This window comes from Haemaphysalis longicornis, unplaced genomic scaffold, assembly GCF_048455015.1.
Source record: "Haemaphysalis longicornis isolate Haplotype H1 unplaced genomic scaffold, Haemaphysalis longicornis Haplotype H1 scaffold_9, whole genome shotgun sequence".
NCBI classification, from domain to species: domain Eukaryota; kingdom Metazoa; phylum Arthropoda; class Arachnida; order Ixodida; family Ixodidae; genus Haemaphysalis; species Haemaphysalis longicornis.
In genome coordinates, this window is record NW_027526460.1 from 38,203,695 (window position 1) to 38,219,587 (window position 15,893).

General features: G+C 50.9%; 1 protein-coding gene and 1 long non-coding RNA gene across 2 annotated transcripts; both read right to left on the reverse strand.

Annotated features, from left to right (window-relative positions):
* Positions 1-372: 372 nt before the first annotated feature.
* Positions 373-7,206, reverse strand: LOC144153926 (uncharacterized). The gene is made up of 2 exons (XM_077685700.1): positions 6,838-7,206; positions 373-1,943 (listed from the first exon to the last, which is right to left on the reverse strand). The coding sequence occupies exons 1-2, from the start codon at positions 7,148-7,150 to the stop codon at positions 1,045-1,047; spliced, it is 1,212 nt and encodes a 403-aa protein (XP_077541826.1). The 5' UTR covers positions 7,151-7,206; the 3' UTR covers positions 373-1,044.
* Positions 7,207-12,221: 5,015 nt separating this feature from the next.
* Positions 12,222-13,193, reverse strand: LOC144152812 (uncharacterized). Its single transcript, XR_013319230.1, has 3 exons — positions 13,065-13,193; positions 12,883-12,973; positions 12,222-12,322 (listed from the first exon to the last, which is right to left on the reverse strand). It is a non-coding gene; the product is annotated as an uncharacterized LOC144152812 (long non-coding RNA).
* Positions 13,194-15,893: the final 2,700 nt, after the last annotated feature.

Sequence of the window (15,893 nt, forward strand, 5' to 3'; positions counted from 1 at the left end):
CGAGTCCTAATAGCACGCATTGTAAAACTTCTTCCCACCGGGGTCCCATGAGGCGTCGTTCCTTGGGGGGACATCTACATAATGCACAACAAAAAAGAAGGCGCTTCCAAAGTATGTGTTCACGTCCAAGTGGATTGGTATTCTCCAACGGTGACGGGCGCAACTAACTGTGGTCTCACACCATTCATCTTGCGTACGTGACTGTCGTGCGTCGCGCGTTCGTTAGCGTCGGCGCTCCAGCCTTGATAAAATGTTATGGCCCAAGGAATACTTTTGTCGTTTTTCTTGGACAAAAATAAATTCCTTCTCCAATTATCCGCGGCGGGCCGCCGTCTAGCCAAAAAAGAAGCCTCCACCCCACGAAGGCTCCAAACAAATACACATCCTCACAACAGCCTACTTCACGCCATGTGCCCGACAGAACACACTGCCAACTGTAAATACTGCCCGAAACCTCCACGCCGGAACTTACACCAAATCCCAATCCCTCCTTTCAGCAGTGGGTGGAGATGCTGACCAGTTCTGACCTCTCCCACCAGCAAACGTTCGTGGAGAGAGCGAAGAAGGCCGGTAGACTCGAAGGGGTCCTGGACTAAGGCTCCTCTCACCGGGCGAGGGCCCTGACACCAGCAACTTGCTGTTCAGTAAAACTTTATTCCTCCTCCCCCTCAATCACGCGAATGTTATTTCGTTTTGTGTTTACCAATATTCAACTTCCTCTTTCGGAGCGTATAGGAAAAGAGGATAGCGTAAGAGAAGAGTGAATAGGTGAAGGGAGGGAGCGAGGGGGATGAGAAAAAAGTAGTCGGGCATTACGTCATTGCAAAGATGCATTTAAAGGCAAATGCCTAAACCACTTTATGGTAAAGTTGTGAAATAAATACAGTGGTGTGGGGGGGGGGGGGGGGAAGGGGGTTTAAAAAGAGACGAAACCCAAGTTTGGCAGACATACGAGCTTAGAAATAATAAATACTATCTAACTTCAAAACAATACATGATGCGCTCCTACAGGCATAATAAACACATACTGTTCTTTGGACAAAGTCAGTTATTATAATCTGGCGTTAAGCCCAGTGACTCTGTCGTTGTGTCGTCCAAGTCCGGGTTAGGAATCGGAAAGTGACCGTGAGTGTGGGTGTCGTCCTCCTTCGCAAGGTCGCTCCACTGCCCAGGTCCCACAAATATGTGAGTTTCTGCCCTCTCGGTGCTCGCACTCGCCACTGGAGGCCGTTTCGAATAGGGCTGCCCTGGAGCCATCGGTGAGGTGGGACAATCTTCTGTCGATGTCGAGGCAGAACCGTCCAAGGAAGACGAGGAATTCAGCTCGATATTCGAGGTTGAATTTGATTCTCTGCCTCCCACGTAGACCGGTCGAACTGTGCGTAGGCCCTTCGCCTTTCGTGTGTGATTTGGCTTCGCTCCCTCGTGGGGAGTGTCTGTAATTGTATTTCCCGAAACTTCAATGTCCAACGAGCCGTCAATATGCGTGGCCGTTACGTATGGGTCGGTTGTATTTTCTCCAGGCGTCCGGTCGCTTGTGATGTTGCTGTTGCCTCGACTCGACGCCGTATTCTGGAAATTGTTACTGGAGGCTTTCGAGCGCGTGTCCTTCGCTTTTGCATGCGTAGACATAGATGCCGACGACTTCAGGTTGTTTGAGGGAGATTTGTTGCGGAATTCGGTGTCCCAGGTTACTACAGTGAAGTTTGTGTAGTTAATGTCGTTTTGTGCGATCATACGGGAAGTCTGCGTCGTGCCGGAGGAAGTTGTTAGTTCAGCAGGGCTCGGCAAAGTTAGTGCCGCACTGGTGTTGGGTGGAGTTTGCTGTTTTCCCGGCAAGTTTCTTCTTCTGTAGTGGTCACGTGACTTCGGTCGTTGCGTACGCGCGGCGGGCAGCGTAGCCTTGGCCTTGATCCGCCGAACAGTCAATGTTGTGGGCAGTTCTGAAAAGAGATAGCTAGTCAGCACACCTTGCAGTACATGGCAATCAGATGGAGCCCAGCTCACTATAAAAATTTTTATCCGGATGGACAGCTGTTGAGAAAAATGAGAGAAAAGACAGAATTTAATAGAAATAATGACTTTCCATAACATAATCCCTTGCATCTCTGCCTGCTTGCACATGAACTTTCTTTTCTAGGAAATTTATTATTTTTTTTATTAAAGGCTGTGACAACCGGGCGGGTGTGATCTTTACTTTCGCGTTGCTTGTACTCTTCGATATTAGTTTCAGGACAACCGGCTGCCGACTTAAAAATGATTACTTAATTTGTATAAATTATTTTTCAAGTACACGTCTTTCAGCATGACGTGTTTCTAAGGCAGCATTGATCATTGCCATTTGTCTATCATAGTATGCTGTTGAATCATTTGAATCAAATTCCTGAATCATTTCGTTTGGTTTGATTCAATTTGAATCAAGCTAATTTGATTCAATTTGTATCAAATTGAATCAAACCAGCTTTGGCGTCACTTTTTTGTCATTTAGATTCAAGAGGCTGCCTGAGTTCTGAGACAGGAGGTGAGCTAGATTCGAACACGTCATTTATACTCGGCTATCCGCACACCTTGAAGAACATTCCCTCTTTCCCCCCAACCTCATAGGCTTCCAGCCCGGACTGTCCACGCAGGACGCCCTTCTGCGAATCCACCATGATATTCTACACCCCCCCCCCCTTCCACCAGAGACTATGCGGCAATCCCCGCCTGAGATCTCCATAAGGCATTTGATCAGGTAGGGCACTCCGCCATTCTTAGCTCCATCAACACACTACACCTAGGCGATCTGACATACACCTACATACGCAGTTTCCTCACTGATCGCACCGCCACTCTCCGACTGGGCACCGTCAAATCAAACATTTTCGACATGCCCAACAGAGGCACCCCCCAAGGGGCCGTTCTTTCGCCTCTACTATTCAATCTCGTCATGCTCCCTCTCGCGAATGCTCTAGAAAATATACCGTCCCTCCACTCGACCATATATGCGGACGACATTACACTTTGGGTCACGCAAGGCGGCGTCGCCCACATAGAGGCCACACTCTCAGCAGGGGCTGCCACAGTCTCCCGTCTTGCTGCAGAAGCAGGCTTGACTTGCTCGGCCACTAAATCAGCACTCCTACTCCTTCATCCAGCTAGAATTAGACCCACTCCCCTGACCACCATTCAGGTTATGCTGGACGGACAACCAATCCCCCGGGTCTCCCACCTTCGCCTTCTCGGCATGCATCTCCAAGCCAACAGGAGCAGCACAGACACTATACATCTCTTGCGGACTCACACCATCCAGACTATTGGTCTCATTAAGCGTATCGCGTCTAGGAAACATGGGCTAACGGAATTAGAACGGCTGCGAATTGTGCAGTGCTTCCTGGTGAGCCGTTTTTTCTATTACCTCCCGTACGCACAGCTCACACCCTCTCAACGTACCTCCCTCGATGCCTTACTTCGGAGAGCCTATTGCTCCATGCTACTACTGCCCCCCCATGCACCCACCCAGCGACTCCTCGCCCTTGGTATACATAATAGTATAGACGAACTAATCGAAGCCCACCGCCTGGCCCAGCTCACGCGCCTTTCCCAGACCCCGGCTGGTCGGCAGATCCTCGATCGAACTCATGCCAACGCCCCGCTTCTTCTAGATCCTCCAGCTCACATCCCCCGGCTTCTCCGCGGGCATCTCCACATTAAGTAAGCCGATCCCGAGAAATATGCATCCAGCCTACCACCGCGGACGGCGTCTAGCACGAGCCCAAGCACACCTCTCCCGCTACCCTCCCTCTGAGCATACTCTCTACGTAGACGCAGCGGCCTACCCCACCGGTCCTGCCTTCGCACTCGCTGTAGTAGGCGCTTCTCCAACAATCCCTCAGGTTTCAGCTACAGTCACCACCACCTCCTCGGTAACTGCGGAAGAGGCAGCCATTGCCCTTGCCCTAACTCAGTTACCTACCCCCCAGATCATTTTATCTGACTCCCAAACTGATTGATTGTAGGGTTTAACGCGCCGACGCAACGCAGGCGATGAGGCGCGCCGTAGTGGAGGGCTCCGGATTAATTTTGACCATCTGGGGATCTTTATCGTGCGCCGAAATCTCGTACACACGGGCGTTTTTGCTTTTCGCCTCCATCAGAAAAGCGGCCGCCGCGTCCGGGAATCGAACCCGCGACCTCGTGCTCAGCAGACTCCCAAACTGCCATACGAAATTACACAAAGGGCGTCATTTCCACAGCTGCCCTCAAAATTATTCTTCAGCATCCCCCTGCCCGGGGTGGGCAGGTTGTACAGCAGGTGACGCTGCTGTGGACGCCGGCCCACAGCGGCGTAGGTTGTAATGAGACGGCACACCAACACGCCCGAGCTTCGATATCCCTGGCTCCCGTTTCTTTTACGCCTACACAGGCATACCCGAAATGTCCCACGCGTTCCTATACTTACGTACAGGGACATAACTCAACATTACCGCCTCCTCCGCAGGAACCTACCTCCCCCGCACCCTTCACTTACTCCGCCGGCAGCGCACAAGTGGCGGCTCTTACAAACCCACACTTTCCCACACCGTACTCTCCTTGTGCACACTCACCCACACCAATTCACCTCCCCTCACTGCCCCTCATGTGGTGCGCTGGACACTCTCTTCCACTTGCTCTGTGAGTGTCCGCGCGACGCCTTTCCCCCTTTCCCCTCCCCTTTTCACTGGGAGCAGGCTCTGGGGAGCTCTGACATCGCAATGCAAGAAACCGTCACGGACAGAGCCTTCGGGCCTCCGCCACCCCCTACCCTGAACCCAATGTAAAATAAAGTGACCCTACTACTACTATTACTATTACTACTACTACTACTACTACTACTACTACTGACTGACTGAGTTCTACAGCATTTGTAATATTTCATAGTAAATATTTGGGCTTTGTCTTTACGTTGAAGTACCAGTTCATTTGTTTATGCTTTAAGCGAAAACTTTGCACCTCTGCAAATACACGTGCCTCTACCTGCGGCATTCTGAGTACAGAAGAGGCGGCGTGACTTACATGCCCTTCAAAACTATTCCGAGTTGGTGTCACGTATGAAGAACTGCGAGAGACCCCTCAATAATTAGAAATCCTGCTTCCTCTCAAACACGGAACGCTGTGAGCTACATGCTATGGCCTGTCAAGTGCCTAGGGGTTTTGGTGGCGTTATGCTGCAATAATGTACATGTGCCCTCGTTCGCGGCCGCAGCCACTTAGACTTCAGACCAATGATTTGAGTTACTTCTATATAGTGGTCCGTGCATGTTGATTTTGGCCCAAGGAGTCATAACAGCAGCGCACACGCTCCCAAATGAAGTGCTTTACCACTTTTACACCGATGGAGGGCTCGTCGTATGGCCTGCGCCGACTGCTCCTGAAGTGGATTGTGCTATGATCGGTTGTGCGCTCCTTTTTACCCAATCCCTCGTTATAAACATGCGGCCCTCTTTTCGTTGCACGTACTGATATGTACTGGTGAAAAGGTTGCAGGCTTATGCTTTTATCCCTATTCAACGGCTCTCAAATAACTTTGGGTGCTCACCCCTGTTTACTTTTCATTGGCCGTAAACCTCCCATAAGTAAGCTAAAGAAAGCATATTTTCGCATTGTTTTTTTGTATTGTTTTTCCCAGGGAAACATGCAGCTTGATTGTTTTAAAGGGACCCTGCAACACTCTTTGAGCAGTACAAGTAAACCTGCACGACGTTTAGATTACACTGCCAGGAATACCTGAGCCAAATATTACACGTGCACGTGAAGCGGTGAGCGCGCAAATCGATGTGAAAGACGCGGAAAAACAAACCGCTCTCTCTTCAGTTGTCCTCATTATGCATGGCCTAAGGGACGTCACATAGGCCATGGCTGCCCGATCGGCTGTCACTGGTCAACTTCGCGGCTAGATTCTCCCATTTCCGTCGTCGTCATCGCTGTGTACGAACCTCTTCTATGCCTGAACCTGTAGGCACAGTTTTGCCGTTTCTTTTGTGTTTTGAGTGCGCGCGGAGTTTGAGTGATGAGCTCAATACTTCCCTTCCAACGGGACCACTCGACTACAAACGTTTATTGCTCCAAAAAACGCCCTACCAGCCCGAGCGCGCAATTGCGAGCAGGCACCCATGCCTGCTTTTTTGTGGCACCAGACCGGAAATAGGCCCCTCCGTGTTGCGGAGAAAAGGAGAAAACTACCCGGCATGTGATATATCGAAGGCCGCCGAAGAGAACGCCGCGAGCCGCCCCCCTCTCCGGGAGAGAGCGCGCAGCTTTCGTCGCCTTGTCCGCGCTCGAGTTGAGAGGGAACGATTATGCGCGATTTCTCATCGCGCGTAGTTTCGTTAATTGTGAACGGATTTTCATAATTCTTGCGGGAGGAGATTTCTGGGACAATAGACTTTATCCCAAAATACAGTACTAGTAGTCGATGGCAAGTGTTGCAGGGTCCCTTTAAGGGTTGTTAACGTGCAGCAAACGCTAGCTTCCATGAACTGTTTTCGCAGTGAAAATGACACATTAGGCTGACCCCGAATGGCTGTAATAATAATTACTTAATATTATTAAATATTTTCTGTACTTGTCGGAACTTTTTGTATAACTTAGCTATACGCGAATAAGGCAAGAAAATCGCATGCCCAGAAAGCATAGCACAGAGTATCACAAGACCTTCCTTTTCCTATCTTCCTCTCCTACTAATGTTCAACACACGTTGGCACTTTTGACTGTAAGCTACCGAACAGTATGTGTAAAGGAAAGGATGTGGTGGGACGATGCTGTCATATTTGCTAATACGAGAGTTTAAGTGATAAGAGGCCCACAGTGATCACGCACCTTTGTCATCGATCGGTTCGACCGTACGCAACTGCCTCTTGGTGCGGGTGATACTGATGTCGCGGAAGATGGCGATGATCACCAGGGCGGCGATGACCGCCGTACCTGCGGCGATGGCAACCACGAACAGCGAGGCCAGGAAGACGCTCTTCTTGTTCGGTCGACCACCGCGGAAAACTGGGAACGCGCTTTCCATGACTTCGACGAGGAAAGCCTTCTTCTTCTTCTCCTTCTTAGCATGCACGCGGATGCGTCTTCGAGTAGGAACTGGGATGCTAATGATGAAGAGATGAAGAGGAGGACAATAAAGCATGTGCTGAGTCCATTCAAGCGACACATAACCTACGAGGGATTTACCGGAAGCTTAGCGTAACTTCGCAGGAACTAAACGTATTTGGTGTGCAAATTTCGTCACGAGCAACGTTGGGAGAAATAGCAAATAGTGGAGACACCCCGGCTAGATACCGAAAAGGAAAAATACGTCATTTGGGTTTTCTCTGAAGGGACTGATCAGGGGAAGGCTCGAAACAGAGCAACACTTCCGCAAACTTTGACCAGATAGATAGATAGAGATAGATAGATAGATAGAGAGAGAGAGAGAGAGAGAGAGAGAGAGAGAGAGAGAGAGAGAGAGAGAGAGAGAGAGAGGAGAGAGAGAGAGAGAGAGAGAGAGAGAGAGAGAGAGAGAGGAGAGAGAGAGAGAGAGAGAGAGAGAGGAGAATATGTTTTCTTGCCAACCCTGCAAAGACCAGATCAACGCACAGGAATGTCTGTTGTCTTCGTGCCACCGGACGACGGTCGGGAACCCGTGCTCGCTGGCGTTGTCTTCTGTCGGTTGAATGACAGCTGCGTGTATCCCAGGAAGCGAGTTGAACAACGCGGCCTCTTACGGCCCATTGAAATGCACCCTTGCTCGGGGTTAATTAAAGACACACACACCATTTCTAACGCGAGTGCGTTACTAGGCTCAGTGTAATTTTCCTGGCGATGGCTGTCAGGAACATTCGTGGTTATCAACCGTGCTCTGAAGCGTCCGCGAGAGGATGTTAATTATCACCGCCAAATAAAGAAATTTCGCTCTCTTGCCCAGTCTTGGCGTTGTTCGTTGTTGCTCCTGATGAGTCGTATTCAGTCGCAGCTGATGGCGGATGCGTATACCTGCCAACCCGCCAAGCCCAACGAAAAAATGGCTGGCATTTGGTGGCCGCTGGCAAAGCCCTCAGTAATCAGACGGCCAATCTCTGGGACTAAGAAACGTTATGAAAAGCGCCCTTCCCACAAGAAGGCAAGAAAATCGGATGTCGTGTCGAGCAAACGACGGGTCACCGGCAACCCCAAACGAAAGATCCTCTAGTTGTGATCATGGTGCGGCGGGTATGTGCTTCTGTCGTAGCCATGTAAACGAGGTCCTAGTGTCACTCTGTCAGCTGCTGTTCAGCGTTTGGATAATACACACGGTGAGTGCACCAGCGGCGTTTCAAAACTATCCCTCGACGACGAAGTGACGCTATCGCTTCTCACCACTGAACTGATAGCCACAACGCCTTCATAGTAAAACAAAAGCGTCACATCGCCTTCCTGAATGTTCATAAGGGGATCTTCGTAAACCTTTAATATCCGGCAGACGTGTACGCTTTGCTCCGGCTTCAGATTTAGAAAGAAAGCATTGGCGTTGGAGATGGTTGTGGCAAGGGGGAGAGATCGTTTTTTTTAGGCATAGGATGGGAATTCGTTCTTAACATTGTTCGAGGAGGGCAGTGTCATAGCCGTGGCCAGTAGGAGCACGTAGGTAAGTTTGTGTGCCTCTTAGCTGGTGCGTCGTTCTCTTCCAGACCCTTCTGTCCGGGTTTCCAGATGAGGTTGTTAACTTTTTGCATTGTGGATTGGAATATCTTACCGAAGCGCTTAGGTACTCTGCATGTAGAAAACAGTATGATGTCCTTCGAGATTCTATTATGATATTACGTTTCCATTCGATACTTCCGCTACTCGGAATGCCGAGAGGATGGGTCCAACTTCCGCGTCTTTCTTCCTCTATGTTGAAGGGTCCTGCAGTCACAAAGATTTCCAGAGTAGACAACAATTGCAGCTTCGTGCTTTTGTACATCCCGGAGTCCGTGCAATCTGTGTCCTGATGATTTTGGAACCTTCCCCGAATGAACTTGGCCCTGCCATATCACCTCTTCCTGTATCCGATTGGAGCCAAAGTTTGGTACAGGAGAATTTTAACCCGTAGTCACTGTATTGGTGTCAGGTGTATTATGGCGTGCAGGAGTTTCTTTTTAAACGGTGAGGGGGGGGGGGGGGGGGGTCGGCGGGGAGGATAATGCCCCATCTTCTATACGATGACCCCCAGATTTTGTTTTTCTATCCGCTCTCGTGGTGCTGGGAGAGTGGTTTCTCTGATTGCTCTAAATGCGTTAGAAAGACACAAGTTGAGGACATATTAGACATATTCATCGTAATTATTACAAACATCCTATTTATGATGACTGCAGGGTGAGGTCATCTCTAATTGACCTTGACCCGCTCCGGTCATGCGCAGCCTGAGTCCATTCTTTGCTCGGAATATTGTTATTTTATCACTCCATCGAGTAAATGGCGTTTCCCTACTTCGTGACCCGTCTATGCATATTCGTTTTGTTTGCGATGTGATCCAGCCGTGGTTAGTTTGTCTTACGGTCAAAAGTGCGAGGTAGAGTACTACCACATGTCCTGTCCTGGTGATAGCAACACTATCACTTTCTTTGGTATGGGTAAATTTGTGGTATCGAGGGGCCTGTATTATTCGGCTCATGAGCAGTGGCTGCATGAGTCTTATCATTTCTTCTTCTCTTTTTCTCCCTTTTCTCTTAGTTGGGCGTTTTGTGTCTGGGATAAAGATTGGTTAAGGATTGGTCAATTAGTTAAAGATTTTTTTTGGAGCCAGGATGAGTATTTTTACGTGACTGTTTTCTTGGAGGACATCCGTACTTATTTTTAGGGTTATTTTTAACTCGGCCGCGTGGCGCCATTTGTCGATTGGCGAACCGAACTTCCAGCAGAGGCAGAACCATCGCAATATTAAAATGTTCCCAGGTTAAAAATGTTCCCAGGTGGCATGGGATCTTTTCACACATCCGCCCCTCACATGGACCACTTAGTGTAGATAGATCATTCGGGGGATAGGCAATAAATTTATGAAGGCACTAACTGAAGCAATGTGCATTATGTTACAATATACGAGTCGAGTAACGCGAAAGAATCAATAAAAATTGCCGCAGCTTGCCCTAGTGGTGCAAAGCCGGACAAGCAGCAAATATGGGGGTCGACCTAGCTTCTCCCCACCCTGTCACAAACCCCAAAAGTGCGCAGCCGTTTTTGCCGACGCTATAAAGCAAATACCATTAAAGTATTTACAGTGTTTTACACAGAAGCAATCGTCGTCATCCCTTTCGTCGTCGTCTTTCCATGGCATAGCCGCGCAGGGCAAATCCTCTTACAGCGCGTCTTCGACTCGGTAGACATCCACTTCTGCGTCAGCTGGTCCAGTGGCCGTTTCACAGATTCATCGTCAATGCCATCTGCGCTGAGTACCCGGTGGCGCGCCGGTCACTGCACGACGACGACGATGAAGGCGGGAGCTCCTCATGCCCACGCGGATGCCTGGACGACACCGTGCGGTCGCCACGAGGCATGCGCTCACGTTCGCTCGGTATTTTGCTTTTGGCTCTCCTTCACCGGGCATTCCCAGAAGAGGTCAACAGTGCAGCCAGTATTACAAACTCCCAAACTCCCTTACGCCCCTCGCCCAAACCTACAATGACATCCTCTACCACTACAGAGCAACCCGACGCACCTATTCCCCTCCCCACCCTTCCCTTTCTACCGCTGACGCCCGCATTTGGCGCCGACTTCAAACCAACACTTAATCCAGTCCCCTCCATCTCCACCACATATCCCCTACTTACTACCCGCTTAACTGCCCCCAATGCGATGAGCCTAACACCACAGCTCATCTCGTCTGGACGTGCCCCACCAACTCTCCACCACCGAGATCCCCTACTTTTGAGCAGTGGAAGTGCGCGTTGCAGAGCTGCCAGCTCGAAGACCAGGAGGCCCTGATCCCGCCCAGAACTCCTAACTCTTTTTCTCCCCTACCCCCCGACCCTGCTGTTTCAATAAACGTTCTCTCTCTCTCTCTCTCTCTAAAGCGACTGCGCGGAGGACATGCCCGGCGCCTCGCGCTAGGGTCGCGGGCAGTGACCGCGATTCCCGCGCTCACGTGTGTTCGGGGTTTTCTGTATCCGTCGGACGGATTTGTGTCGGCCTAAACAGCTCTGCTGTTAAAACTGTAGTTGCACTTGTCGACATTCTAAACAAGTGTATACATAGGTTCCAAACAGGTGCCTTATATGCAAAAGTTGCAAAATTTAGAAAATCTCACAATGCGATATTTTGAAGCGGACGAACTCGTTATAACCTGAATATTCATCGAGTTCTTAGGGGAGCACAAACTCGCTGCAATAAACTTTTGTTTTCAAGAAAACTGGGTCGCTTTTCGCTACGTGACAATACATTTAGGAGGTCTCCATAACGACTGCAGGTGGCGCAATTACGTTCTGCTAACATCTTACCTCAGTTAAACCAGATTCAATTTTGCTTTCCTCACTCCTTTTATCGAATTACGGAAACTCCTTTGGTTTTTTTTTCATGGACACTCCGTACGTTTTCTCAAATACGGGAGCATTTTCCGTTTTTACAATGGCTTTGTCGGTAACAAAACGGATTTTTTTTACAGTGATATATCTCACGTCCCATAGGCGCAGTCGTGGTGTTTCGGTGTTCAAAGGTCCCCGTGGCGTGTTGTGGCGGCCCACTGCGCCACAAAGCCGACACAGAATGGGACGCTACTAACGCGCCTTATATCGTTGACTCATTCAAATTACTGCTGACGAGCGCTCTCTCGTCAGCAGTTGCTACAAGTGCAACAACATTAACGTAACGCAAACTACTCAACGTCGTGCGCCCCCGGAAATGCTCTGCATTTGATCGTGCCCCTCGCGAGGGGGATGTTTCACTGCGTGGCCAAGCGAACAGTTTGCCACGCTTTAGTTTGTTCTTTCTTTGCTGGGGTGCCGACGAGCGGCGCCACCTCCTCGCACTTCGCCGCGGGAGGATCCGCGGCGGGGGCGAGAGATGGCGCTGGCGTCTCCGCGGCCGCGTCTGCGGCCTCCGCGGGCACCGGCGCCGGCGCGGGGTCATCGCCTTTCTTTAAAAGTTTAGTTCGCACGCCACGCAGGTTTCTTGAATCTCAACACCCTTTTATTACCAGAAAACACCTCTGCACAAAACACGCGTCGTCGAGCCCAGTAGATAGGACAGATGGAGACGTGTACCTGCCTAGCCAGAAGAGTAGTGCGCGTTTGCGGGAAGGAGCAAGTGCAATAAGACACGACGCAAGGGTCAGGGAAACGGGAGGGCGGAGGCGGTGCCGGACGCGAACCTGAAAAGGAACCAAGGACACTAATTCCCTCACTCGCCTTTGCCACGACCCCAATTTGGAGCCGCGGACCGCAGAGCTGCGTTCCGTGCTTCAGTGATGCTCGTTGAAAGTGGCGACTGTATTCCGAACGCCGCGCGAACCGAGGACGTCCGAGCGGAAGGCATTATCGAAGTGCATATACCTCGGCTACCGCGGCGTTCGGAAAGGAAGACCGACTATCACCACAACTTAACGGGGCTTCCGAGCTGAGTCCGACGCTAGAGGCAGTGGCGAAGGGCTCCAACACCGCCACTGCGCCGCTATCCCGAAAGCTACAGCCTAACGCGCACCGCAAAGCTTTGGCGACAGTCGGAATCCCTTCGTCGCGACGGCCCAGGAAACGTCCGGCTCCGAGGGTAATGTGCGCTCGGTTAGGAAAATTCAAATACGCAAACGTTCAGCGTCGCGAAAAAAATGATACGAAAGCCGGTTTCGTGGGCACGCCGCACGTCGCACCGGGCCTTCAGCCACGGAACTCACCACTTTGGAGAGCCGTCGGTGAAGACTGTGAAGCAGCATACCGTGAAGGAAGTCCGTGAGGCCCTCGTGGGTATTCGCTTGTCCGAGCGAGCCGGTTGGGAGCGGGGATGGCACAGGCACAACGAAAAACGACTGAAGGAAACGAAAACGACAACACTTATGGCATTAAAACACCTCTTAACGCGAACCCAATAGACAGTATACCGCGTGGAAAAAAACTGACCTGTCCATCGCCGCCGTCACCCCGCCGCCAGCTACTTTGCGCCCGATGCGCAACAGGCAGGCAAGATGGCATACCCCTTGTTCTAAAACGCGCTTATTCTGGCATTACAGAGCGCTGCTTATGGTCGGCTACCGCCTACCCTTCCACTCTTTCACATCGATAACGTCTTCCAGAACATTCTGCCAGTTGTAAAACAAAACGAAAAAGTTATCGCATCAAGTCGCAGCCGCACGACCACCGGAGCATGCATGACAAGGCATTTTATGCTGCGTCACGGAGCAAGATAACCTTCTTGCTCGGTGGTTCTTCATGTCGCCTAGGGGCTTCGGCTAGCGCGATTGCACGGTCCTATATCGATCATACGGCCGTTACCGGCCGTCTTCCGCGGCTTTTGAGGAGGAGGAGTAAACATTTATTGAGCAAAAGGACGGGAGTGAGGGGTGGTGGTCAGCTTCCTACGTCCAGGAGGCCGCGAGCCTTTGCTGATTCCATGGCCCGTTGCACAAGCGCGTTTTGGCGCTCCGGTGCCGAGCTGGTCAGCGCAGACTCCCACTGCTCAGGGGAAGGGGAGGGCCCGGAGGTGACGGGGTCAGGGTTGCGTGGGCAGGAGTAGACGAGGTGATGGGTTGTGAGAGGAGTGTCGTAGTGCGGGCAGCTGTGGGGTATGTGGATGGAGATATGTGTGCGAGGATGGTGTGGTTGTAAAAGGTGTCAGTTTGTAGTCGGCGGTAGATATATGCCTCGTAGTTAGATAACGTGTGGTGGGGGGGAGGATACGTTCTTCTCGTGTGGGTGTAATGTGACAAGAGCTGTTGTCGAGGGGTGCCAGGTTTTTGAAACCGAATAAAAAACGCCACGTCTTGCCGAAACAGTCGACTGTGCGGGAACACAAATGCCACTGCGTGTATGAGCCATTGATTGATTGACTGACCGACTGACTGACCGACTGACCGGCTGACTGACCGACTGACCGACTGACCGACTGACTGATTGACTGACTGACTGACTGATTGATTGATTGATTGATTGATTGATTGATTGATTGATTGATTGATTGATTGATTGAGTGTAAGGTTCAACGCGCCGACAAAATTAAGGCGATGAGGCGCGCCGTATAGTGGAGGGCTCCGGATTGATTTTGACCACCTGGGGATCTTTAACATGCGCCGAAATCTCGTATATACACGGGCGGTTTGGCTCTTCGTATCCACTAGAAAATTGGCCGCCGCGGCCGGGACTCGAACCCGCGTCCCCGTTTTCAGCAGCACAACGCCTTAGCCACTGAGCCATCGCGGCGGGTGCGTACGAGTTGTGGCTGTAAGAAAATTAGTGCCCTTTCCACTCTATGAAAAAAAATGACCTGCGAAGCTGGACGCAGTCCACGGAGTGCATGAAAAGAAACGTTTGTTCGTAAATAGCGACTGAGGTTACTTCCTAGCCAATTAGCTGAATGAAACTTGGAAGGACCCAAGGTTCAGTCTCGCGGACAAGCTAGGAGCTGACTCCCGCTTCGTAGGCATCTCACTGTTCGTGTAACACACCAACCCAATCTGCTCGATCACTGAGAGGACACCGGACAAGTCGCATTGGGCCGTTTAACGTCCGCGTTTAAACCTCCCGCCAGCACAACGGTGGCGCCATCAGTAAGGAGCGCGTGCACGCACCTCTCCCTCCAAGCCGTGCACGCCGGCAACCGGTTATGTGCGCGGGCTTAGAAGTGAAAGAAACCTGAACAAGTAATACTGCCCCACGTCGGCGATTTAAGCGGGCAAGTTGCCCTTCATCCGGGAGGTATTCGCAGCTACTCGACGAGCTGGAACTAGAGGGCGCAGTGCGGCGGTAGCGGCTTTCTATACATGGTGAAGTTGAGCAAAACAAACAAGGTCAAAGAAGAAACGACAAGAAAGTGCGCTTGTCCTTTCGTTTCTTATTTGCCCTCGTTTGTTTTTGCGCAACGTTGCCATCGATCGCCTCCAACTACCATGCAGAAGCACCGATAAGGCGAATGTATGCAAATACGCACGCGACCGAACCAAAGCTTTTCGCACCACCTATCAGCAGATGGGACACTCGTTACAGCACTATGATGTAAAGGGGAGGTGGCGCGATAACTCCCAGCAGAATTCCAAACGCAACCGTCAAGAAAAAAGCAGACGGCAAAAGCCGACGGAATGCGTTCCGCCAACACGCCCGCCGGCGCACCATAGAGAAATAAAAAATTAGAAGAGTGGACACACGGGCTTATCGCGGCCGAGTGGCGTGACTCCCGCACCATCCGGCAGTCGGCGCAAGTGGTAAAAAATTATATATTTAAAATTAAGCTAACACACAATATTATACTTTTAAAATTTTGTTACACATTAGACTGCACACTTTTTTTCACTTCACTTCATGGCAACATGCTCGGGGTGCACTGCGCGGCGGTCGGTTCTGCAGATATCGCTGCTCGCTTTCGTAAACGGGGTCGGGTGCCGTCCCGTAGTTTTGCGGCGCGTACCGTGGTAAATTTGTAAATTTGCGGGTACGACAGTTCTTCCGCGTACTCGTCAAAGAAAAGCGATATGGGTGCTTGGCCTTCAACGGGAGCTATGTCGAGGCGGTGGGTTCCCTCAGCTAAACCTGTTGCTTCGCCTTCTGTGCAAATGTCTCGCGTGGCTGCGACTTGTCCTATTGCTGCTGCAGCATCATCGCATATCATTGAATGGGTAATTGTATTCAGCGCAGTGGCCACTTGTTCGGGATCTACAAGATCTGCAATTTCTGGCGCTGGTTCTATCTCATCATCTTTGCAAGGTACATCGTCATCGTTGACGTCACTGAGGCGGTTCC

What these genes read in the sequence shown, in the direction of transcription:
- LOC144153926 (XM_077685700.1), bottom strand. Translation starts at nt 7,150, where the DNA reads ATGCTTTATTGTCCTCCTCTTCATCTCTTCATCATTAGCATCCCAGTT. An exon ending in CGAACCGATCGATGACAAAG is followed by an intron (nt 1,944 to 6,837) that starts GTGCGTGATCAC and finishes ATCTCTTTTCAG; the next exon opens with AACTGCCCACAACATTGACT.